General features: G+C 46.3%; 1 protein-coding gene across 1 annotated transcript in view; it reads right to left on the bottom strand.

Moving 5' to 3' along the window:
- The window catches only part of cacna1a (calcium voltage-gated channel subunit alpha1 A), a 246753-nt gene extending 231301 nt beyond the window's left edge, over positions 1-15452 (bottom strand). Inside the window, exon 1 of the mRNA XM_033012279.1 lies at positions 14561-15452. Within this exon, the coding sequence (XP_032868170.1) occupies positions 14561-14820 (260 nt within the window). The 5' untranslated portion in view covers positions 14821-15452. The remainder of the gene's footprint in view (positions 1-14560) is intronic.
- Between the last annotated feature and the right edge of the window lie 10911 nt (positions 15453-26363).

Here is a 26363-nt window from a genome sequence, read left to right as displayed (position 1 = left end):
GATTGTAAAGTTGGTCCTGTGCATACATTTGTGCACAAAGGAACAGCAGATGCTGGTTTACACTGAAGATATTAGACGTAAAATGCTGGAATAACTCAGCGGGCCAGGCAGCATCTCTGGAGAGAAGGAATAGGTGACATTTCGGGTCGAGACCCTTTTGCAGTTCAGACCGAAAATATATTTTGTCCATTTCGCTGGAGGGAGACAGTATACTCTTGGGAATCTTCATGCAGTGCTGAACATTTCTAACACCGTTCATTAAGCCTTGAGTACCCAAGGCCACAGTTTCCCACTCATTAATCCTCACCTCCCCTTCACCCTCCCCCTGCCTCTTTTCCCCCCTGAAGCCACCACCTCCCGTTGTGCTTCAATCCCACAGATACTGACACCAAGTACCCAGTTAACCTGTAGTCGACCTCAACTCCTTCCCAAAGGAGCGCCCTTTAATTCTGAGGCTGTGCCCTCTGGTCCTAGACTCTCCCACTAGTGGAAACATCCTCTCCACATCCACTCTATCCAGGCCTTTCACGATTCGGTAAGTTTCAACGAGGTCCTGCCTCATCTAAACTCCAGCGAGTACAGGCCCAGTGTCATCATACCTTAACCCAGTCATGCCTGGGCTCATTCTTGTAATAATAATAATAATAATGGATGGGATTTATATAGCGCCTTTCTAATACTCAAGGCGCTTTACATCGCATTATTCATTCACTCCTCAGTCACACTCGGTGGTGGTAAGCTACTTCTGTAGCCACAGCTGCCCTGGGGCAGACTGACGGAAGCGTGGCTGCCAATCTGCGCCTACGGCCCCTCCGACCACCACCAATCACTCACACACATTCACACACATTCACACACAGGCAAAGGTGGGTGAAGTGTCTTGCCCAAGGACGCAACGACAGTATGCACTCCAAGCGGGATTCCAACCGGCTACCTTCCGGTTGCCAGCCGAACACTTAGCCCATTGTGCCATCTGTCGTCCCTGTAAACCTCCTCTGGACCCTTTCCAGTTCCAGCACATCCTTCCTCAGATACGGGGCCCAAAACTGCTGAAAATACTCCAAATGTGGTCTGGCCAGCGCCTTATGAAGCCTCAGCATTGCATCCCCGCTTTTGTAAGCAGGAACAGGGTACTGATTGTGGATGATCAGCCATGATCATATTGAATGGCGGTGCTGGCTCGAAGGGCCGAATGGCTTCCTCCTGCACCTATTTTCTATGTTTCTATATATTCAAGTCCTCTTGAAATAAATGCTAACATTGCATTTGCCTTCCTTACTACTGATTCAAAGATCCCACAGCACATCCCTGAGCAGCAGGGGAGTTGTTCCAAGTACCCAGAGGCCAGCATTCGTACCTGAATCAACAGCATTAAAAGCAGATGGCACTTGTTTCATCAAAAAAATGACCTGCGTGTTATCACCCACCTGTGTAGTGGGAGGCTTGTTCATCTACATTAACCCTACCGACTCTGACACCAAAATACCAAAATGCTTGGACCTCATTGTCCACAATGAGGTCCTCAACCTAACACAACCAAAGTCACTCCTGAACTGCTATCTACCTCATTGGTGACCCTCAGCCCATCCTTGATCAGTCTTTGCTGGCTTTACTTTGCATTAAGCGTTATTCCCTTATCATGTATCTCTGCACTGTGAATGGCTCGATTGTAATCATGTATTGTCTTTCCGCTGACTGGTTAGCACGCAACAAAAGCTTTTCACTGTACCTCAGTACACGTGACAATAAACCAAACCAAACTGAACAGCCATCAAGTACTTTGGGAAGGGATGTTTAAGAAGGAACTGCAGATGCTGGAAAAATCGTAGGTGGATAAAAATGCTGGAGAAACTCAGCGGGTGAGGCAACATCTATGGAAGGAATAGGTGACGTTTCGGGTCGAGACCCTTCTTCAGTCTGAAGAAGGGTCTCGACCCGAAACATCACCTATTCCTTCGCTCCATAGATGCTGCCTGTCCCGCTGAGTTTCTCCAGCATTTTTATCTACCTTGGGAAGGGATATGATTGTTTCCGCTGACTGAATAGCACGCAACATAAAACGAAACTAAAAACTAGAAAATCCAAGTTTCCATCCCTTCCCAAGTCTCTGCCCCCAATTTCCTGATGTAAGGCAGCAACTTTATCGTTGTGCCCTCTCTGGTCCTAGACTCTCCCACTAGTGGAAACATCCTCTCAACATCCACTCTATCCAGGCCTTTCACTATTTGGTAAGTTTCAATAATAATAATAATAATAAATTTTATTTATGGGCGCCTTTCAAGAGTCTCAAGGACAATGAGGCCCCCCCTCATCTAAGGGCCCAGTGCCATCAAACACTCCTTCTGAACCTTGTGAATTTTTTAGTGGGCAGGGCAGTACTCTGCATATCGCCAACTTGGACAATTTTACATTTTTATCAAGCCAATTAAACAAACCAATTAACCTACAAACCTGTACGTCTTTGGAGTGCGGGAGGAAACCCAAGATCTCGGAGAAAACCCACGCAGATCACGGGGAGAACGTTTAAACTCCATACAGACAGCACCCGTAGTCGGGATCGAACCCGGGTCTCTGGCGCTGTGAGGCAGCAACTCTACCCGCTGTGCCACCGTGACACTCATCATACCTTAACCCAGTCATCTCCATATTAAATGGACAGGCTATTACCCTGAGACTCCACTAGGTGACTAGTGCCCAGCAAAGCAAAAGCCCTCTCAGCATTTACCCTGTGCAGCATCCACTAGTTCCTATTAGTGGCCACCAGATTTAAGATCACCACTCAATCTTCCAAACTCCATGGAGTGCCAACTAATCATTTCTGGTAACGTCACCCTTCTACGCACGGAGTCGCTCTGCTAAACCTTCTCTGCGCCGTTTCCAACACACGTATATCCTTCTTTAAATAAGGAGACCATAACTGAATCAATTCTCCAAGTGTGGTCTCATCAAAGTCGGGTCTAGTCACTCCATTTTTATTCTCTATGCTATTTGCAATAATGAGGAGAAATGTATTTGTGAATCTTTGAAACGCTTTGCCTCAAGGCTGTGAACACTCAGTCAAAGAGTACATGCAAAGCTGAAAACAATCTTTCATCAGGATCCTGTGAATCAGAGAATGTGAAGATTTGTATGATGCCAACCACAACCTTATTCAATAACAGAATAGGTTCGACAAACTGAATGGTGACCAACCTAACGCTTCTATTTCACCATGGATCATTCAATGCCATGATTTACACGGCACTGGGAATTGACCAGGCTGGACAACCTCCCTCTTCCATCTCACCAAAGGGTTGACCACTTGAAACAATGAGAGGCAAGATGTGAATGAAACACAGTGGCGGTAAAAGATTCAAAAGATGGCAAGGAAATGAGTTGCACCAATTTGGACCAAATCAGGGATAAATCAGGTACAACACAGTCTGAAGAAGGGTTTCGGCCCGAAACGTTGCCTATTTCCTTCGCTTCATAGATGCTGCTGCACCCACTGAGTTTCTCCAGCATTTTTGTCTACCTTCGATTTTCCAGCATCTGCAGTTCCTTCTTAAACACAGTATTTTACTGGTTGTATGCCTCAGCGTCACCTTCCCCTCAGCTAACAATAAACCGTTCTACATCTCCTTGTTTAAGAAAGAACTGCAGATGCTGAAAAAAAATCGAAGGTAGACAAAAAAGCTGGAGAAACCCAGCAGGTGAGGCAGCATCTATGGAGCAAAGGAACAGGTGATGTTTCGGGGCGAGACTCTTCTACAGACTGATGTCGGGGGGGGGGGGGGGGGGAAAGAAAGGAAGAGGCAGAGACAGTGGGTTGTGGGAGAGCTGGGAAGGGGAGGGGAAGGAGGGGGAAAGCAAGAACTACCTGAAATTGGAGAAGTCAATGTTCATTCCGCTGGTGTGTAAACTACTCCTTGATCAACATTTGCTTTGATCTGTTGTTTTCACACCTTACCCTTCCTTATCTCTAGTTTCCCTCTATCCTGACTCAGTCTGAAGAAGGGTCTCAACCCAAAACATCACCCATTCCTTCTCTCCAGAGATGCTGCCTGTCCCGCTGAGTTACTCCAGCATTTTGTGTCTATGTTAGAAGCTAAACTAATTTGCTATTGAATTGAATGGAAAGATACAGCATAGAAACAGAACATTCAGCCCACCGACCACACCAACCATCGAACACCCATTCACACTAGTTCTATATTATAACATTTTCTCATCCACTCCCCACCCACGAGGGGTAATTTACAGAGGGGCGAATAATCTACAAACTCACATGTAGTTGAGATGTGGGAAGAAACTGGAGCACCCGGAGATACCCAGATGCTGTCTGACCCGTTGAGTTACTCCAGCCTTTTGTGTCTATCGCCCGGAGGAAGCCAGTGCGGCCACGGGGAGAACGTGCAAACTCCACACAGACAGCACCCGAGGCCAGGATCGAACCAGGGTCTCTGTCGCTGTGAGGCAGCAGCTCTACCCGCTGCGCCACTGTGCTTCTTCCAATGTGTGTCAGAATAAATGGTTAACTGAACCATTTCACCAGCTGTGCAGGAAGGAACTGCAGATGCTGGTTTACACCGAAGATAGACACAAAAAGCTGGAGTAACTCAGCGGGACAGTCAGCATCTCTGCAGAGAAGGAATGGGTGGCGTTTTGGGTCGAGATCCTTCTTCAGACTGGTTTGCCATTACCAAGGTTGGCTTAATTGGCTGCCTATGTTGATTTTTTTTTTTTTTTTTTTTTTTTTTTTAAATTGGATTATATTCCACAACAATAAATTCCGTCATTAGGGGACGGAGAGTTAGCATTTGGCTGGCTGTTTTTTTGCTGAGTAAAGTGGAGGCATCATTTAGACAAACTAATTTCAATTAAGAGAAAAGACTTCTCGAAGCTGCAAGACTGCATCCACCGATTCTGCAGCGCTAGGATATTTTTTAGGAAAAAGGAAATGTAATCAAGTTTTTGTCTGATTTCCATTTGATTTTCTGCATTGTATGTCATTAATCCTTCAAATGCCAGGGAGCTATCCAATGCAACGTGTGCTTTTTATCTTAAGATAGAAGCAAAATTCTGGACCAGCCACATGGGCCGGGCAGCATCGTTAGACTATAGAGATACAGCGTGGAAACAGGCCCTTCGGCCCACCAAGCCCACGCCAGCCAACCATCGCCCTGGATACTAGCTCTATCCTACAAATTATGGAAATTTACTATTTACCATGTACCTGTCTAAATGATTTTTAAACGTTGCGATACTACTAGCCTCAACTACCTCCTCCGGCAGCTCGTTTCCCGAACAACTGTGTGAAAAGGTTACTCCTCAGGTTCCCATTAAATCTTTCTACCCCTGACCTTAAACCCCATGTTCTCTGGCCCTCGATTCCCCAAGAGACTCTGTACTCTGTGGGTTTTCTAACCAAGCTTGGAATCAATCAGTGGAGGATAGAGAGAAGGAATTGAGGGAGTGCAGCGTTGGTTCACAAGGTTAATTCCCGGGATGGCAGGACTGTCATATGCTGAGAGAATGGAGCGGCTGGGCTTGTACACTCTGGAGTTTAGAAGGATGAGAGGGCATCTCATTGAAACATATAAGATTATTAAGGGTTTGGACACGTTAGAGGCAGGAAACGTGTTCCCAATGTTGGGGGAGTCCAGAACCAGGGGCCACACAGTTTAAGAATAAGGAGTAAGCCATCTAGAACGGAGACGAGGAAACACTTTTTCTCACAGAGAGTTGTGAGTCTGTGGAATTCTCTGCCTCCGAGGGCGGTTCTCTGGATACATTCAAGGGAGATCTAGATAGGGCTCTTAGGGATAGCGGAGTCAGGGGATATGGGGAGAAGGCAGGAGCGGGGTACTGATTGGGGATGATCAGCCATGATCGCATTGAATGGCGGTGCTGGCTCGAGGGGCCGAATGGCCTCCTCCTGCACCTATTGTCTATTGAAGCAGTGGTCTAATGGAGGGCAGGAAACAGTGATCCAGTGCAGGACAGAGAACAGTGCGCAGTGAGCCAGTGGAAGGCAGAGCAGTGATGCAGTGGGAGATACAGCAGCGACTTAAGAACAAGATCGACACAAAACATTTCACACCTTACCCTTCCTTATCTCTGTGCCTCCATCTCCCCTGACTCTCAGTCTGAAGAAGGGTCTCGACTCAAAACGTCACCCATTCCTTCTAACCAGAGATGCTGCCTGTCCCGCTGAGTTACTCCACATTGTGTGTCTATCTTTGGTGAAACCAGCATCTGCAGTTCCTTCCCACACAGTTACGCCCCTGTCCCACTTAGGAAACCTGAACGGAAACCTCTGGAGACTTTGCGCCCCACCCAAGGTTTCCGTGCGGTTCCCGGAGGTTGCAGGTGGTTGCCGGAGGTTGCAGGTAGTGGAAGGTACACAGAATTGCTGGAGGAGGGTTGCAGGTAGTGGAAGCAGGTAGTGGAAGCAGGTAGGGAGACTGACAAAAAAAACCTCCGGGAACCGCATGGAAACCTTGGGTGGGGCGCAAAGTCTCCCGAGGTTTCCGTTCAGGTTTCCTAAGTGAGACAGGGGCATTAGGAACAAGAGGGACAGAGCAGAGAATCGCGAGGCAGTGGGGAACCAGGAATTGAAAGCACAAGGTGGACACACAACAGGGCTCAGGCAGCAGGAACAGCGAGCCAGTCGAAGGGACAAAGAGTGATGAATTTGTGGACCTTCAGTAAAGAAAGGTCAAGTTCCTACGTCTGAAAGGAATCTAAATTGCTCTGGATGCAGTCTGCAACGAGACTGTGTCTGGTCAGGAAATACAATGGATACACAGTGCATGCTCCCAGCTGGACTAATGCAGCAGGTAGCAAGGAAACTCCACACCTCCAACCGAGAGAATATAACAGTGAAGGCAAGCTAATAACAGTGTTACCGTGCAGCGGCAGGCAGGGGATAGAATAATAGAAACATAGAAAATAGATGCAGGAGTAGGCCATTCGGCCCATCGAGCCTGCACCACCATTCAATATGATCATGGCTGATCATCCAACTCAGTATCCCATCCCTGCCTTCTCTCCATACTCCCGATACCTTTAGCCACAAGGGCCACATCTAACTCCCTCTTAAATATAGCCAATGAACTGTGGCCTCAACTACCTTCTGAGGCAGAGTATTCCACAGATTCGCCACTCTCTGTGTGAAAAATGTTTTCCTCATCTCGGTCCTAAAAGATTTCCCCTTTATCCTTAAACTGTGACCCCTAGTTCTGGACTTCCCCAACATCGGGAATAATCTTCCTGCATCTAGCCTGTCCAACCCCTTAAGAATTTTTGTAAGTTTCTATAAGATTTTGTAGGTTTCTATAAGGAGGAACTGCAGATGCTGGTTTACACCAAAGATAGACACAAAACGCTGGAGTAACTCAGCGGGACAGGCAGCATCTCTGGAGAGAAGGAATGGGTGGCGTTTCGGGTCAAGACCCTTCTTCGGGCCCAGGTTTCGGGTAGAGACCCTAGTTAAGAAGAAGGGTCTCGACTCAAAACATCACCCATTCCTTCTCTCCTGTCCCGCTGAGTTACTCCAGCTTTTTGCATCTTTCTTCTGTGAACTTTTGAACTAAAACGTGGTGACACTTGTGTACTGCCCAGGTGAGGTCTGCTGGTTGATTTTACTGGGTTGTACGCAAAATTTCACTGCACCTAGGCACATGCACCAATAAGTTATCATTGAATCACTGAATCAAATAGAATTGGGTATAAGAGCAACATTGTGTCCATCCATTACAGACCCATTAGTAGGCCCAGTAATCCTGGCTGGCAGAAGAGGTGAAGGGAATGTGTGGGGTGGAGGTGCCCCTGGAACTCCTTCTCTGAGAGAGTGATGGTAGCAAGCACAATCCAGACCATCGGAAGGGGGTTGACATGTTTCCACTGGGAGCGGCCCCTTTAAACACAACAGACCATTAAGCCCAAGAAAGACAACAAAATACTGGAGTAACTCAGCGGGGCAGGCATCACCTCTGGAGAGAAGGATTGGGTGGCGTTTCGGGTCGAGACCCTTCTTCAGACGCTTGATCAGTTGAGATAATCCAGCTTTTTGTGTCTCTCTTCGGTTTAAACCAGCATCCGCAGTTCCTTCCTGCACACTCTGACATTTGACATCCTGGCTAAGGGCAGCACAGTGGCTCAGCTGGTAGAACCGCTGCCTCACAGCTCCAGGGACCCCAGTTCAATCCTGACCTCGGGTGCTGTCTGTGTGGAGTTTACCTGTTCTCTCTGTGACTGCGTGGGTTTCATCCGGGTGGCTCCGGATTCCTCCCACATCCCAAAGATGACGTGCGGGTTTGTAGGTTAATGGCCCCCTCTGTAAATTGCCCCTAGTGTGTAGGGAGCGGATGGGAAAGTGGGATAACATAGAACTCGTGTGTGCTGGTGATCGATGGTCGAGGTGTTGAGGCAGTCGCCCCAATAAAAACGTCCCAAGTGGGACAGGCCCAATACTGCCTCCGATTACATTTTACCTCTGTACTGCCCACCCCCCTGACATCAGTCTGAAGAAGGGTCTCGACCTGAAACGTCACCCATTCCTTGGAGATTGAGGGGGGATCTTATAGAAACTTACAAAATTTTTAAGGGGTTGGACAGGCTAGATGCAGGAAGATTATTCCCGATGTTGGGGAAGTCCAGGACAAGGGGTCACACAGTTTAAGGATAAGAGGGAAGTCTTTTAGGACCGAGATGAGAAAAACATTTTTCACACAGAGAGTGGTGAATCTGTGGAATTCTCTGCCACAGAAGGTCGTTGAGGCCACAGTTCATTGGCTATATTTAAGAGGGAGTTAGATGTGGCCCTTGTGGCTAAAGGGATCAGGGGGTATGGAGAGAAGGCAGGGATGGGATACTGAGTTGGATGATCAGCCATGATCATATTGAATGGCGGCGCAGGCTCGAAGGGCCGAATGGCCTACTCCTGCACCTATTTTCTATGTTTCTATGTTTCTCTCCAATTATGCTGTCTGTCCCACTGAGTTACTCCAGCATTTTGTATCTGCTTCCCCCCTCTCCTTGCCCTGAACCTTCTCTGGTACGAGGCAAATTCTGCAATCGACAGTAACCTGAGCGCTAATACATGAACATCAAGGGGAAATAGCCACAGGCTGGTTGGAAGTGACTGAAGGTCTCACTGGTGTATCTCAGCAGCAGCCCCAGTCTCAACGCACGAGATCAGGCATCTTTCAGCAAGTGATCACCACAGAATCAATCGATGCCACCCGACAGACTGGCAGACCAGTGGCATGTGCCAAGCTGTGACCCGGGCACAACCTGCCAGCTGACTCCACTTCCCAGCTGCTACTCAGTACCAGGGAGCGTTGTGGTTTAGGTGTAGCTTAATTATAGACACATGTACTAAATTACAGTGACAGGCAAACTAACCAATATATCAGATACACCACGCACAAACACACACTCAAGCACAATAGGTAGGGCAATGGGGAAGATACAGAATACAGTTCTCAGCATTGTAGTGCATCAGTTGCATTAACAAGTCCAATGGTCGCAATGGGACATAGAAACATAGAAACATAGAAATTAAGTGCAGGAGTAGGCCATTCGGCCCTTCGAGCCTGCACCGCCATTCAATATGATCATGGCTGATCATCCAACTCAGTATCCCGTACCTGCCTTCTCTCCATACCCTCTGATCCCCTTAGCCACAAGGGCCACATCTAACTCCCTCTTAAATATAGCCAATGAACTGGCCTCGACTACCCTCTGTGGCAGGGAGTTCCAGAGATTCACCACTCTCTGTGTGAAAAAAGTTCTTCTCATCTCGGTTTTAAAGGATTTCCCCCTTATCCTTAAGCTGGGACCATGCATTCTAAAAATTAGTTCCCATCAGTTTACAATAGACAATAGATGTTTACTACCCAACCTATTACCAAATGCCTCACATATTTGCCCACTAATTCATCATTAATAATTTTTGTTAGGTCTAGAGTTACAGCGTGAAAACAGGCTCTTCGGCCCATCGAATCCTCGCCAACCAATGATCACCCATACACTACTTCCATCCTGCACACTAGGGACAATTTATGGTAGAGTTGCTGCCTTGCAGTGCCAAAGACCCGGGTTCGATCCCGACTACAGGTGCTGTCTGTATGGAGTTTTACCTTCTCCCTGTGACCATGTGGGTTTTAGAGAAATCAATATTGCAATATTTAGCTTGGGCAGCTTGCAACCCAGCGGTATGAATATTGATTTCTCAAACTTCAAGTAACTCTTGCTTTCCCTCTCTCTCCATCCCTCCCCCATCCTAGATCTCCAACTAGTTTCACTGGCCTGATAAATGTTAGTTTGAATGCCTCATTGCCACCTTCCCTTCAGCCAACAATGAACCATTCTACATTTCCTTGATCATCGTCTGCTTTGATCTGTTGTTTTCACACCTTACATTCTCTTTTACCCCTTCCATACCTCTAGGTTCCCGCTCCCCTGACTCTCAGTCCGAAGAAGGGTCTCGACCTGAAACGTCACCCATTCCTTCTCTCCAGAGATGCTGCCTGTCCAGCTGAGTTACTCCAGCATTTTGTGTCTATCTTCAGATATGTAGGTTAATTGGCTTCTGAAAATTGTCCCCTGTGTCAGTGTGGGATAGAACTAGAGTATGGGTGATCGCTGGTTGGCACAGGCTCGATGGGCTGAAGGACCTGTTTCCATGTTGTATCTCTAAACTAAACTATCTCTTCCCCATCTCCCCCCCTCCACCCTTGTCCCAGATTCCTCAATCAATGAACATAGCTTGTCCCTTCACAGTTGCCCTTAATGCCTGAGAATACTTTATCAAATCATCCTTCAAAACTTCAGGACATCACTTTTAGTAATCAGAACAAAATGTATCCCTTTGATTAATTCTCAGAGACATTCTGCTCTCTCTCTCCAATGTCAATACAATCTCTCTAAGGTGTTAGTTGTAGACCTGCTCTCCAATATCCAGATGTGGTCTCACCAGGGTTTGAAACATCTGGAGCAGAATGTGTACCTTGGTCCTCTGGACATTAAAGCCCAGGGCCCCAGGTTAGAGATTTATTACTCATGTTTGAGACAGAACAGAAATCTGTGGAGGCCATACTTAACATTGCAACTTAACATTGCAGACCAATCCAAACCCAAGCTAAATCCAAGAACCGATCATTTTTATACTCGCAACTCACCATCAATATGAAACACACACACAATGCTAATCATGAATAGAGAACACACATGGTCAAAGCTGGTACATCATCAGCGGCAGAATAGACAATCACCCTCAATCAGAATTACCCCATCACAAACCCGGCACAGACAGTCCAATGTGGTCAAGATGGGCTCAAGGAGTCAGCCTCCATCATCCGTTCCGTGACCATCTCAGGAATGCTTGATTCTGACAATCCGTAGTACGACCATTGGCAATACCTTGGGCTAACCGAGATGGTGGCTGCAAGTCAACACCATGCACTTGCAAGATGGCATCATCAGTACCAGCTCCTACTACACAAGGACCCAGGAGAGAACAATCTCTGTGTTCTGTAGCATCCGAAAACATTGCATTTACAATGGAGGCAACCAGATAATAAACTTATTCGTTAGATGAGAACAAGGTAATGGGCTAATGACCTGTTGGGACGTTATGTTTGGAAGGATGAGTGGGGATCTCATTGAAGCATATGAGATTGTTAAGGGCTTGGACACGCTAGAGGCAGGAAACATGTTCCCGATGTTGGGGGAGTCCAGAACCAGGGGCCACAGTTTAAGAATAAGGAGTAAGCCATTTAGAACGGAGACAAGGAAACACTTTTTCCCCCACAGAGAGTGGTGAGTCTGTGGAATTCTCTGCCTCAGAGGGCGGTGGAGGCAGGTTCTCTGGATGCTTTCAAGAGAGAGCTAGATAGGGCTCTTAAAAATAGCGGAGTCAGGGGATATGGGGAGAAGGCAGGAACGGGGTACTGATTGGGGATGATCAGCCATGATCACATTGAATGGTGGTGCTGGCTCGAAGGGCCAAATGGCCTCCTCCTGCACCTGTTGTCTATTGTTAGTTATACTAGACCAGTGGTTCTTAACCTTTTTGGCACCAGTACGCACACAACTAAACAAATACTGTATGTGGTATGTTAGGTTCCTAAACATGAGCTCAACAAATGGATATGTTATTTGTGTCCCCTTCATGACCCCCGGCAAAGCCCCTAACGACCTCTATAGGGGGTCATGACCCCCAGGTTACGAACCACTGAACTAGACTTTGTTGAGGCCACATTTGGAATGCCATGTTCAGGTTTTGGTCACCCCTGTTCTTGGAAAGATGTTGTCAAGCTGGGCAGGGTAGAGAGAAGAATTACAAGGATGTTGCCAGGACTCGAAGGCCTGCACTATCGAGAGAGGTTGGGGAGGCTAGGATTTTATTCCCTGGAGCACAGGAGGATGAGCGGGTGATCTTACAGAGGTGTACAATATCACGAGGGGAATAGATAAGGTAAATGCACAAACTGTTACCCAGGGTACAGGAATCGAGAACCAGAGGACTCAGGTTTAAGGTGACAGGGGAAAGATTTAACAGGAACCCAAGGGGCAACTTTTTCCACACAGAGGATGGTAGTTCTAGGGAACGAGCTGCCAGAGGAGGTGGTTGAGGCAGATACTATAAGAACATTTAAAGAAGGTTTGGACAGGTAAATGCATGGGAGAGGTTTCGAGGGAAATGGGCCAAATGCAGGCAGGTGGGACTAGTGTAGATGGGGGAATGTTGGTCAGCATGGGCAAGCTGGGCCGAAGGGCCTTTTCCTATGCTGTATGACTATGTTTGTTGTGCTTCTCCTTTGCTCAGTAAGGTTATCCCGCCCAATCCCCAAATCCTCCCATTTCCCTATTGTCGACTAATCTAGTGATCACAGCCTTGAATACCTTCAACAAATGACCACCCACTGCCTCAAAGGGGGGGGGGGGGGGGGGGGGCAGAGAATTCCACAGATTCACCACCATCTGGGTGATGGGATTTTCCATTCATCTTAGCCCCCAAGTTTGACTGCAGGTTTCACATCAACAAAAGCCCGAGGATCAAAGATTGTACTCAGCCTCAAAACAGAAAAAAAACATACTCCCGAACCAGGATCAAGAATATGGCCTCCAATTAGCAAAGATGCAATGTACCCTATCCTGGTCACCCAAAAAAAAAAATCTCTTATCAAAAAATTGAGAGGAAAAAAAAAATAGGGGGCAAGTTAAAAAAAAATCCCATTCTACTCCCAGGTGAATGTGAATTAAAAAATAAGGCTGCAGGGTTTTTGGATATCTGCATACGATCTGAATTCTACACGATTTGGATTCTAATCCATCTCGGCACCTTATCTGTGCGATCGCAAGCCCAGTGGAAAGCAGGTGATCGTGCGAACATGAGGATGAAAAAAAAAAAAAATCCTATTCATTATAAACACCAACCTACTGAACGGTTCCCTAAAATAGACACAATCCCACGTCAGCAGCCTAGTTAATGCATCCCCACTCCCATCAGGCATTTAAACCAGCACAGGAGCTCTACAAAAAATAAACTCTGCAATAACAGGCTACATAAAAGCCTTCTGTAATTTATTCTCAAGGAATGGCTCTGCAATTGGTCGGGTACATTCATGATAATTGGAACTATTTGCAAATGGCAGGAGATATTTTTTTTCCTGGATGTGACAGCTGACTGCATCAAATGTGAAGGGAATGTTTAAACTCAGATACATTTTCGGGGAGGTGAGGGGAGGGGGAGAGGGGAATGATTTGATTTCTTTTGCATTATTCCCCCCCCCCCCCCCCCCCACGTTACTTCTCTCCACACTCCACACACAGAATGGATAGCCACGGAAAATCCTGCAGCAACCATTACACCGGTGAGATCAACATGATCATGCCACCATTGAAATGAGTGAAGCTGGCATAAGGGCAGCATGCTCGCAGCTAAATGTACATCATGCTACCGGTGAAGGCGACATTGTCACCGCCATCACTCCATGCAATGGACATTATCACCAGTGAAACTGCCAACGACTAGGTTAACTGACGTGTAACTAGACATGATTAACATTACAACCAGAGGCATTAGCACGGCTCACATTATATATAACTGGTACATGCATGCATCCAACATGACCAGTGAAACTGACCACTGTTGTCAGTATAACTGGTGCAATCAGCAAATATAACCAGAGAAATTGGCATGGCTACCATCAAAAACAGAGAGATTGACATGATTTTAAATATAACAAGTGCAACTCATATCATGCAACCAGTAACATTGACACCATATTCATTTTTTTTAAAAACCAGAACACTGGGAAAGGTAAGCATTATAACTAAGAGGGCTGACATTGATGTTACCATTATAAGCTATATTTATGGCTGGCGACTGAATTATGTTACCAGTAAAACTAACAAGTGAAATTTGTTAACATTGTCCAGATTTCTATCCCTCTGCCCACCCCCCCTTCCCCCTCCCCGCCCCCGTCAATACTTTAAAAAAAAAACACAAATACATCAATATACATTCGAGAGAGAAATTTTAAAAGAGAAAAATAATAAAGGATATGGCCATTCTGTGATCTTTTTGGCATATTTTCTTATAAAGTTGTCTTCACTGAAGAGAAAGAGAGATCGGTTAACTGTGAGGCAGTTTTGCCGGACGGGGATAGGGTTGTATAGAGCCATAGTCCTCGCTCTTTGAGCCATAGATTGCTTGTACATCCTCTGGGGAGGTCCTGGGGGTCCGCCCTGCCGGCTCCCTCCTCGGCCAGCGCTTCCTTGACCAGGGCCATACCTGGCCGGCACATCGTCTCCAAATCTCGCCATTCTAAAAACAGATGCCAAAAATCACCATTGAGCAGCAAGGGACGGCAAATCCACGATATATCCCATCATCTAGATGTACCAGTACTGTGTGTGTGTCTCTCTCTCTCGCTGCTGCTGCTGCTGTCACTTGAGATTTGTCCTCTCCTCTCTCTCCCTTACCCCCACACACACACACACACACACAAGACACGCAAAAATGTTAGGTCTATTTTCAGTTCTGCATTGTCCTGCAGATATTTTTTTTGCACATTTGCAGAATCTCTTTTCTTCGAGGAGATTATTTTTCAGGCAAAGATTTTTCTTTTCAAAAAAAAAAAATCAGATCTCGGTCGGTATATTTTTTTCTTCCTGCATCCGCAGATTTTTTTTTTCTCCTCTCCTCTCTATTCTCCCAGTCGCCGATGCATCATCTGCACCTCAATGCAACAGCGTCCCAGAGTACAATCCACACGGCATCCCAGGCAAAGGTCCACATCTCTCTCATTTGCTTGCTCCAGACGTCGCAGCAACGCACATTTTGCCCACCCCCCTTCTCTCTCTCCCTCCCCCCCTTAACCTATCTATATTAATCAGATGCAATGCAATCTAAGGTGCTAACGCCGGAGCTACTGGTAACGAGAAAGCAATGGAAGAAACATCTGATCAGATTTATACACCAACCAACTGCATACAGCGTAACACTCCCCCTCGTGATTCTTCCTATCCAATAAGCAACCAAACCTTAGATGTTATATTGAAAAAAAAAATCTTGAGTATCTTTAAAGCACACGGTATTGGGGGTTCAGTATTGGTGTGGATAGAGAACTGGCTGGCAAACAGGAAGCAAAGAGTAGGAGTAAACGGGTCCTTTTCACAATGGCAGGCAGTGACTAGTGGGGTACCGCAAGGCTCAGTGCTGGGACCCCATCTATTTACAATTTATATTAATGATCTGGATGAGGGAATTGAAGGCAATATCTCCAAGTTTGCGGATGACACTAAGCTGGGGGACAGTGTTAGCTGTGAGAAGGATGCTAGGAGACTGCAAGGTGACTTGGATAGGCTGGGTGAGTGGGCAAATGTTTGGCAGATGCAGTATAATGTGGATAAATGTGAGGTTATCCATTTTGGTGGCAAAAACAGGAAAGCAGACTATTATCTAAATGGTGGCCGACTAGGAAAAGGGGAGATGCAGCGAGACCTGGGTGTCATGGTACACCAGTCATTGAAAGTAGGCATGCAGGTGCAGCAGGCAGTGAAGAAAGCGAATGGTATGTTCGCTTTCATAGCAAAAGGATTTGAGTATAGGAACAGGGAGGTTCTACTGCAGTTGTACAGGGTCTTGGTGAGACCACACCTGGAGTATTGTGTACAGTTTTGGTCTCCAAATCTGAGGAAGGACATTATTGCCATAGAGGGAGTGCAGAGAAGGTTCACCAGACTGATTCCTGGGATGTCAGGACTGTCTTATGAAGAAAGACTGGATAGACTTGGTTTATACTCTCTAGAATTTAGGAGATTGAGAGGGGATCTTATAGAAACTTATAAAATTCTTAAGGGGTTGGACAGGCTAGATGCAGGAAGATTGTTCCTGATGTTGGGGAAGTCCAGGACAAGGGGTCACAGCTTAAGGATAAGGGGGAAATCCTTTAAAACCGAGATGAGAAGAACTTTTTTCACACAGAGAGTGGTGAATCTCTGGAACTCTCTGCCACAGAGGGTAGTCGAGGCCAGTTAATTGGCTATATTTAAGAGGGAGTTAGATGTGGCCCTTGTGGCTAAGGGGATCAGAGGGTATGGAGAGAAGGCAGGTACGGGATACTGAGTTGGATGATCAGCCATGATCATATTGAATGGCGGTGCAGGCTCGAAGGGCCGAATGGCCTACTCCTGCACCTAATTTCTATGTTTCTATGTTTATCCCCCCCCCCCCTTAGGATTTGGGGCAGAATTGGATTTTAACCTGGTCATCAATTTGGTTGGATAGTAAATAGGTAACACTATGACAAAAGTCAAACACACACACACTGGATTGTTAACTATTTAAGATTGGACCCACATTCTACCATTCCATTCAAAGCCCTTTCATTCCTTTGTATTGACATTTGGTTCAGCTCTCCCTGACCCCACCCACTCCCCCATCCCCCTCCCCATCCCCCTCCCTCCCCTCTCCCAGAAGGCACTCCGGACTGATGTGCATTTCTGTAGTGCCTGCCACAGTGGCCCAAACCCAATGGAATGCTTTTAAAGACACAAGGAACTGCAGATGCTGCAATCAAGAGCTAAACCCAAAAGTGCTGGAGGAACGCAGTGGGTCAGGCAGCATCTGTGGTGGGATTTAGACAGACGACGTTTCGGGTAGGGACCCTTCTTCAGATTGATTGTAGTCGGGGGGGGAGGAAACTGTAAAGGTGGGTGGGGGGACGGACAATGCCTGGCAAGCGATAGATAGGTGGAGGAAGGAACTGCAGATGCTGGTTTACACCCGAAGATAGACTGGACCGAAAAAGTGCTGGAGTAACTCAGCGGGACAGGCAGCATCTCCGGAGAGAAAGGAACATTTCAGGTCGGGACGCTTCTTTGAGCGATAGGTGGATATAGGTGAGGGAGTTTTGATCGGCAGATGGGCGGACAAAGGCTGGAGATGAAAAGATGACAAAGGGCATCAGATAAGGAGAGGGGGATGAAATGTAAAGCCACAGGGAGGGAGGGGGGGCAGAGAGGGGCAGGATGCACATCTGGGTGGCGGTCACAGGAAAGAAACAAACATAGAGAATAGTAGGCCATTCAGCCCTTCGAGCCAGCATCGCCACTCAATATCATCATGGCTGATCATCCAGAATCAGTACCCTGTTGCTGCTTTCTCCCCATATCCCTTGATTCCGTTAGTCCTAAGAGCTCTATCTAACTCTCGAAAACATCCAGTGAATTGGCCTCCACTGCCTTCTGTGGCAGAGAATTCCACTGATTGGGGATGATCTTTCTTCCCCTGATTGGGGAAGATTTAGTAATAATCTTTCAAAACTCTTTAGATTCTGGAGTAGTTCCTGAGGATTGGCGGGTAGCAAACGTAACCCCACTTTTTAAGAAGGGAGGGAGAGAGAAAACGGGGAATTACAGACCAGTTAGTCTAACATCGGTAGTGGGGAAACTGCTAGAGTCAGTTATTAAAGATGGGATAGCAGCACATTTGGAAAGTGGTGAAATCATTGGACAAAGTCAGCATGGATTTACAAAAGGTAAATCATGTCTGACGAATCTTATAGAATTTTTCGAGGATGTAACTAGTAGCGTGGATAGGGGAGAACCAGTGGATGTGGTGTATCTGGACTTCCAGAAGGCTTTCGACAAGGTCCCACATAAGAGATTAGTTTACAAACTTAAAGCACACGGCATTGGGGGTTCAGTATTGATGTGGATAGAGAACTGGCTGGCAAACAGGAAGCAAAGAGTAGGAGTAAACGGGTCCTTTTCACAATGGCAGGCAGTGACTAGTGGGGTACCGCAAGGCTCAGTGCTGGGACCCCAGCTATTTACAATATATATTAATGATCTGGATGAGGGAATTGAAGGCAATATCTCCAAGTTTGCGGATGACACTAAGCTGGGGGGCAGTGTTAGCTGTGAGGAGGATGCTAGGAGACTGCAAGGTGACTTGGATAGGCTGGGTGAGTGGGCAAATGTTTGGCAGATGCAGTATAATGTGGATAAATGTGAGGTTATCCATTTTGGTGGCAAAAACAGGAAAGCAGACTATTATCTAAATGGTGGCCGACTAGGAAAAGGGGAGATGCAGCGAGACCTGGGTGTCATGGTACACCAGTCATTGAAAGTGGGCATGCAGGTGCAGCAGGTAGTGAAGAAAGCGAATGGTATGTTAGCTTTCATAGCAAAAGGATTTGAGTATAGGAGCAGGGAGGTTCTACTGCAGTTGTACAGGGTCTTGGTGAGACCACACCTGGAGTATTGCGTACAGTTTTGGTCTCCAAATCTGAGGAAGGACATTATTGCCATAGAGGGAGTGCAGAGAAGGTTCACCAGACTGATCCCTGGGATGTCAGGACTGTCTTATGAAGAAAGACTGGATAGACTTGGTTTATACTCTCTAGAATTTAGGAGATTGAGAGGGGATCTTATAGAAACTTACAAAATTCTTAAGGGGTTGGACAGGCTAGATGCAGGAAGATTGCTCCCGATGTTGGGGAAGTCCAGGACAAGGGGTCACAGCTTAAGGATAAGGGGGAAATCCTTTAAAACCGAGATGAGAAGAACTTTTTTCACACAGAGAGTGGTGAATCTCTGGAACTCCCTGCCACAGAGGGTAGTCGAGGCCAGTTCATTGGCTATATTTAAGAGGGAGTTAGATGTGGCCCTTGTGGCTAGGGGGATCAGAGGGTATGGAGAGAAGGCAGGTACGGGATACTGAGTTGGATGATCAGCCATGATCATATTGAATGGCGGTGCAGGCTCGAAGGGCCGAATGGCCTACTCCTGCACCTAATTTCTATGTTTCTATGTTTCTATGATCAGCCATGATCACATTGAATGGCGGTGCTGGCTCAAAGGGCCGAATGGCCTACTCCTGCACAACTCTCTGGCTGAAAAAAGTTTTCCTCATCTCAGTCCTAAATGGCCTACCCCTTATTCTTAAACTGTGACCGCTGGTTCTGGACTCTCCCAACATGGGGAACATTTTTCCTGCATCTGGCTTATCTACTCCCTTAAGATTTTTATATGTTTCTATAAGATCCCCTCTCATCGTTCTAAACTCCAGTGAATAGAACGTCAAAGGAGATCCTTCTTCCCTGCGGCTATCAAACTGTACCTTCTGTCGTGGGGTAGACTGAGACTGACTCTCCTCCCCCCCCCCCTTTCCACAATCTTTGCACATCCCCCAATCCTTTCCATTCATCAATTTAATTTAATGTTTAATGTATTTTTTGTTTTTATGATAGTTGGCAGGTCAATTTCCTTCCTGCGAAAAAATTAAGTTATATCGTATAGTATCTATCTTCTGTTCCTCCCACACTCCAAGACGTACAGGTTTGGAGGTTAATTGGCTTGGTATAAATGTAAAAATGTAAAATTGTCCCTAGTGTGTGTGTGTGTGTAGGGTAGTGTTAATGTGCGGGGATCGCTGGTCGGTGCCGACTCGGTGGGCCGAATGGCCTGTTTCAGCGCTGTATCTCTAAACTAAGCTAAGAACTTCGAACATTCAGCAGGCAGCCTCTATGGACAAATAAACCACCAAAGCTATGGAGATGTTTAAGAAGAAATTGCAGATGCTGGAAAATCGAAGGTAGACAAAAATGCTGGAGAAACTCAGCGGGTGAGGCAGCATCTATGGAGCGAAGGAAATAGGCAACGTTTCGGATCGAAACCCTTCTTCAGACCTAAAGCTCTGCAGATGCTATGTTTTACCAGCGTTTTCTGGTCTTGCTTAGGGAGGTGGGTGACTCTTTCTTCGGTCTATCTGGTAAAACATAATCGTTTGAATAACTTTCAGGAAGCAGGCATCTCTCCCTATTACAATAAGTATCTCGTTATTACAAAAAAAGCAAGTACTCTGGTCATTATCACATTGATGTTTGTGGGAGATTTCTCTGCATAAACTGCTTCCAAATTCGCTGCAACAGTGAATAAAAAATCTAAAAAATAATGAAAATGCTGGAAATTTGAAAGCAGAAATATCTACAGAGATCATCCAGAATCAGTGCCCCGTTGCTGCTTTCTCCCCATATCCCTTGATTCCATAAGCCCTAAGAGCTCTATCTATCTCTCGAAAACATCCAGTGAATTAGCCTCCACTGCCTTCTGTGGCAGAGAATTCCACTGATTGGGGATGATCAGCCATGATCACATTGAATGGCGGTGCTGGCTCAAAGGGCCAAATGGCCTACTCCTGCACCTATTGTCTATTGTCTATAGTCAATGCACTCTGGAAAATTTACATGGACCAATTAACCTACAAACCCGCATGTCTTTGGGGCGTAGGAGGAAACCAGAGCGCCCGGAGGAAACCTACAGGGAGAAAGTACGTGCAAACTCCACAAAGTCAGCAGCCGAGGTCAGGACTGAACCCGGGTCTCTAGCTCTGTGAGGCAGCAGCTCTACCAGCTGCGCAACTGTGCCGCCCAATTCACACTGACAGAGGAGGACATGCTTGTGTCTTTCTCGTGCTCAGGCGCCCCCATTACACCCAGATATGACCACACCTGTCTGACTTCACTCCTTGTCTTCTATGTTATGGACCTGTCCCACTTGGTGAGTTTTTGGGCAACTGCCGGCGACTGTCATAGTTGTAGCAGGTCACTGAAAACCCGGCGACAACCTACAACAGCACCTACGTCAGGAGAAGTCAAGCTACCCTCATTGGCATCAAAGCCACTGTCGCCGAAAATTTTTCATCATGTTGAAAATTTAGCGGCAACCAGAAAGACGCTACGACTGTTTTGCGCGACGGAGGAGACGACTCCTGGCGAACACCGGCGAACATGTGGCGACAAACTAGTCGCCTGTAGTTGCCTAAAAAATCACCTAAGTGGGACAGGCCCATAACAGGCATAGAAACATAGAAAATAGGTGCAGGAGTCGGCCATTCGGCCCTTCGAGCCTGCACCATTCGCCATTCAATATGATCATGGCTGATCATCCAACTCAGTATCCCGTACCTGCCTTCTCTCCATACCCCCTGATCCCTTTAGCCACAAGGGCCACATCTAACTCCCTCTTAAATATAGCCAATGAACTGTGGCCTCAACTACCTTCCGTGGCAGGGAGTTCCACAGATTCACCACTCTCTGTGTAAAAAATGATTTTCTCATCTCGGTCCTAAAAGACTTCCCTCTTATCCTTAAACTGTGACCCCCTAGTTCTGGACTTCCCCAACATCGGGAACAATCTTCCTGCATCTAGCCTGTCCAACCCCTTAAGAATTTTGTAAGCTTCTATAAGATCCCCCCTCAATCTTCTAAATTCTAGCGTGTACAAGGCATTTAGAACTACTTGTCCTAACCCACATGCTAACTCCCTTATTCTATTAATCAATAACGCCTGCTCTTTGTGTCCCACATTAGTTTCCAATTAAACACTTCCTGGATTTCAGGGACCCACTGAAGCTCGGTGCAGCCTTCTTCAGACTGAAAAGGATCTACAGACTGTCTGAAGAAGAGTCCCGATCCGAAACATCACCTCTCCATGTTCTCCAGGGATGCAGCCTGACCCGCCGAGTTACTCCAGCACTTTTTGTCTCTTTTTTTGTTTGTAAACCAACATCTGCAGTTCCTCCCACACTCCAAAGACGTGCATGTTTGCAGGTTAATTAGCTTAGGTAAAATTGGAAATCATCCCTAGTGTGTGTCGGATAGTGCCAGTGTATGGGGTCAGCGCGGACTCGGTGGGCCGAAGGGCCTGTTTCTGCGTTGTATCTCTAAAGTTTAAAGTATGGTCTAAATAAACATCAAATATTGAAGTGATATGTATTTAATACTGGATGCATGGGATTCTGATTTGATGGGGCCAGCCCGATGTTCTGTAAACTATGATGGGTTGTGACATTTTTAGTCCCCTGTGGGATTTGAGCCTAAATCAGCTTTGGCCGGTGGAACGTTGAACTCTTCTCTACGCCACAGGGGTCCCAAAGGGAAATGGGAAGTCTCTGTCTGATACCTGGCAGCCATGAAGTCAATGTGTAAATATATTCAGAAGATATACCACTGATTGGCAGCCTCATGGAGCTGGGCAGAAAAAATCGAGTCCCCATAAATTCTCACTAGATGAATGCAGTTGATGAGTTGAAAGTTGTCTTCTCTGGTGATATGAACTCAACAATCTACAACACCTGCCATTTCCAAAGCACCTTGAACTGAAGAAAAACATGCCGGTGAAAACGAGGAACTGCAGATGCTGGTTTACACAAAAGGAACACAAAGTGCTGGAGTAACTCAGCGGGTCTGGCAGCATCTATGGAGAACACGGATAGGAGATGGAGGGTTCTGACCCAAAACATCTTTCTTTCTTTTAAAATCTTTTTATTCGTTTTTTTCAAAAGCAAAAACAAAAGAAAAAAAACGTAATGATAAATATAACAGTGATATTGATACATAGAAACATAGAAAATAGGTGCAGGAGTAGGCCATTCGGCCCATCGAGCCTGCACTGCCATTCGATATGATCATGGCTGATCATCCAACTCAGTATCCCATCCCTGCCTTCTCTCCATACCCTCTGATCCCTTTAGCCACAAGGGCCACATCTAACTCCCTCTTAAATATAGCCAATGAACTGTGGCCTCAACTACCTTCCGTGGCAGAGAATTCCACAGATTCACCACTCTCTGTGTAAAAAAAGATTTTCTCATCTCGGTCCTAAAAGACTTCCCTCTTATCCTTAAACTGTGACCCCTAGTTCTGGACTTCCCCAACATTGGGAATAGTCTTCCTGCATCTAGCCTGTCCAACCCCTTTAAGAATCATATTACATAGGGATCAGGGTTACATTAATGGCAGGTATAACCTAAATATGAGTCCAGTGTCAACATACACATTGAATATAGACCTCCCGGTCTCTATGTAAATATAGTTAAGTGTTTAAAAGAGAACATATGTCTAAAAACAAAAAGAGAAAAAGAAGAGAAAAAAAAGAGAAAAGAGAAAAAAAGAAAAAAAACCTCTAATGAAGATAAAGAAGAAAAAGAAAAAAAAGAAGAAAAGAAAAAAAAGAAAAAAAAGAAAAACAGAATCTGGGCTGCAAAGAGTTTCAACAATTTAAGTCCTTGTTTGTCGACCCGAAACATCACCTATCCATATTCCCCAGAGATGCTTGGTCTGAAGAAGGGTCTCGACCCGAAACGTCACCCATTCCTTCTCTCCAGAGATGCTGCCTGTCCCGCTGAGTTACTCCAGCATTTTGCGTCTATTAAATCATCCGTGTTGGTTTATGGAAACTTACAATTGCCACTTGCCTGCTTTTTCCTACATTGCAACTTTGAAAGGAGCTATAAAGTTTTTCTGATGCCTTGAATAGAGACACAAGCTGACTGACGAAGGGCTCTCTTTAGAAAATGATACTTGAAGCCACATGAGAACTTCAGAGATACAGCACGGAAACAGGCCCTTCGGCCCGCCGAGTCCGCGCTGACCAGCGATCACCCCGTACACTAGCACTATCCTACACGCTAGGGGCAATTTACAATTAACCTACAAAGCAGAACACTTTTGGAGTGTGGGAGGAAACCGGAGCACCCGGTAAAAACCTACACGATCACAGGGAGAAAGCACAAACTCCATAGAGACAGTGCCCATAGTCAGGATCGAACGTGGATCTCTGGTGTTATAAAGCAGCAACTCTACTGCTGCACCACCGTGCCACCCCAAATATATCTGATATTAAAGTTGGTCTTATGAATGGTAAATACAAAGATACCAGGTTATTGTAAAAACTGGTACTGTACAGTTCATTACTGTACTGCAGAAAAGGAAATCTGCAATCTTTAATGGCTCTGAACCACCAAGACCACAGGGTCTTGGTGAGACCACACCTGGAGTATTGCGTGCAGTTTTGGTCTCCTAATCTGAGGAAGGACATTCTTGCCATAGAGGGAGTACAGAGAAGGTTCACCAGACTGATTCCTGGGGTGGCAGGACTTTCATATGAAGGAAGACTGGATAGACTCGGCTTGTACTCGCTAGAATTTAGAAGATTGAGGGGGGATCTTATAGAAACTCACAAAATTCTTAAGGGGTTGGACAGGCTAGATGCAGGAAGATTATTCCCGATGTTGGGGAAGTCCAGAACTAGGGTTCACAGTTTAAGGATAAGGGGGAAATCTTTTAGGACCGAGATGAGAAAATCATTTTTTACACAGAGAGTGGTGAATCTGTGGAATTCTCTGCCACAGAAGGTAGTTGAGGCCAGTTCATTGGCTATATTTAAGAGGGAGTTAGATGTGGCCCTTGTGGCTAAAGGGATCAGGGGGTATGGAGAAAAGACAGGGATGGGATACTGAGTTGGATGATCAGCCATGATCATATTGAATGGCGGTGCAGGACTGAAGGGCCAAATGGCCTACTCCTGCACTTATTTTTCTATGTTCCTATCTTTCTATGTTAATATGGCAGATTCAATGGCCTCCTTGGCTTCAAGATCAACTAAGAATGGACAATATATGGTGCATTACCAGTGACATCCATATCCCAGCAATGAACAAACAAAAAGACAGAATAAAGACATTGTCCCGGGAAAATGTTATTTGCCTGAAATATGGGGGGAAAGAAGGGGAACTGTTCAATTGGTCCCAAATATGTTTAGTTTAGTTTAGAGATAGTGTGTGGAAACATGCCCTTCGGCCCACTGAGTCCACATCTACCATCAATCTCTAGTCTGAAGAAGGGTCTCGACCTGAAAGGTCACCCATTCCTTCTGCCCAGAGATGCTGCCTGTCCCACTGAGTTACTCCAGCTTTTTGTGTCTATCTCCTGTTCTCAATAGTTCTAGATATCCCGCCTTTTTCATCCAGTCCCTACAAGCTAGGGGCAGTTTGCGGAGACCAATTAAGCTACACGCCAAAACGTCTTTGGGATGTGGGGGGAAAGGGGTGCAACCAAGCATTCACATCAAGGTAGTGAAAACTCCACATACAGACGTCATCCGAGATGAGGATCGAACCTGGGTCACTGGCTCCAAGTCTACCATCTGGGCATTGCATTTCATTGCATTCCAGTGTGAAGAAGGGTTTCGGCCCGAAACGTCACCTATTTCCTTCGCTCCATAGATGCTGCTGCACCCGCTGAGTTTCTCCAGCATTTTTGTGTACCTTCGATCTTCCAGCATCTGCAGTTCCTTCTTGAACGCATTTCATAAAGGCTTCATTACAGGGCAAATCGGAGAGTAGGTATTGTGGACAATTTTCCCAGCAATATTAGTCACAGCGTAAGGTTGCTCTACGCAACAGCCACTGAGATTTATTGGTTGGTATGAATCAGTTGGCAGCTCCTTCTCTTCTGAGTCAGAACCTTCGAGTCATGTTCCATTGTGAAACTCAATGTGCAGCATAAAGGATACGCAGCCAGATTGAATGTACCTGCCTCTGAATCACCCATTGAGCAAGAGACCCAAGTAGATAGTCAAGGTTAAATACCAATGGTAGTAAATACCAATTCTGAAGTAATCCAGCGGGTGAGGCAGCATCTCACGAGAGAAGGAATGGGCGACGTTTCGGGTCGAGACCCTTCTTCAGACCAACGATCATAGAAGCTCTAGTATCTTTGCTTCAGAATGATGTCTGGGGAGGGGACAAAGATAGAGTGAAGGCGGAGACAGTATTGCCCCTGTCCCACTTAATGAACCTGAACGGAAACCTCTGGAGACTTTGCGCCCCACCCAAGGTTTCCGTTCGGTTCCCGGAGGTTGCAGGTGGTTGCCGGAGGTTGCAGGTAGTGGAAGCAGGTAGGGAGACTGACAAAAACCTCCGGGAACCGCACGGAAACCTTGGGTGGGGCGCAAAGTCTCCAGAGGTTTCCGTTCAGGATTCCTAAGTGGAACAGGGGCATTAGAATAGTGGGAGA

The sequence above is a fragment of the Amblyraja radiata genome, chromosome 35, assembly GCF_010909765.2.
Source record: "Amblyraja radiata isolate CabotCenter1 chromosome 35, sAmbRad1.1.pri, whole genome shotgun sequence".
Classification (NCBI taxonomy): domain Eukaryota; kingdom Metazoa; phylum Chordata; class Chondrichthyes; order Rajiformes; family Rajidae; genus Amblyraja; species Amblyraja radiata.
The sequence above is the reverse complement of the archived record's forward strand: the minus strand, read 5'-3'. Positions and strand labels throughout refer to the sequence as shown.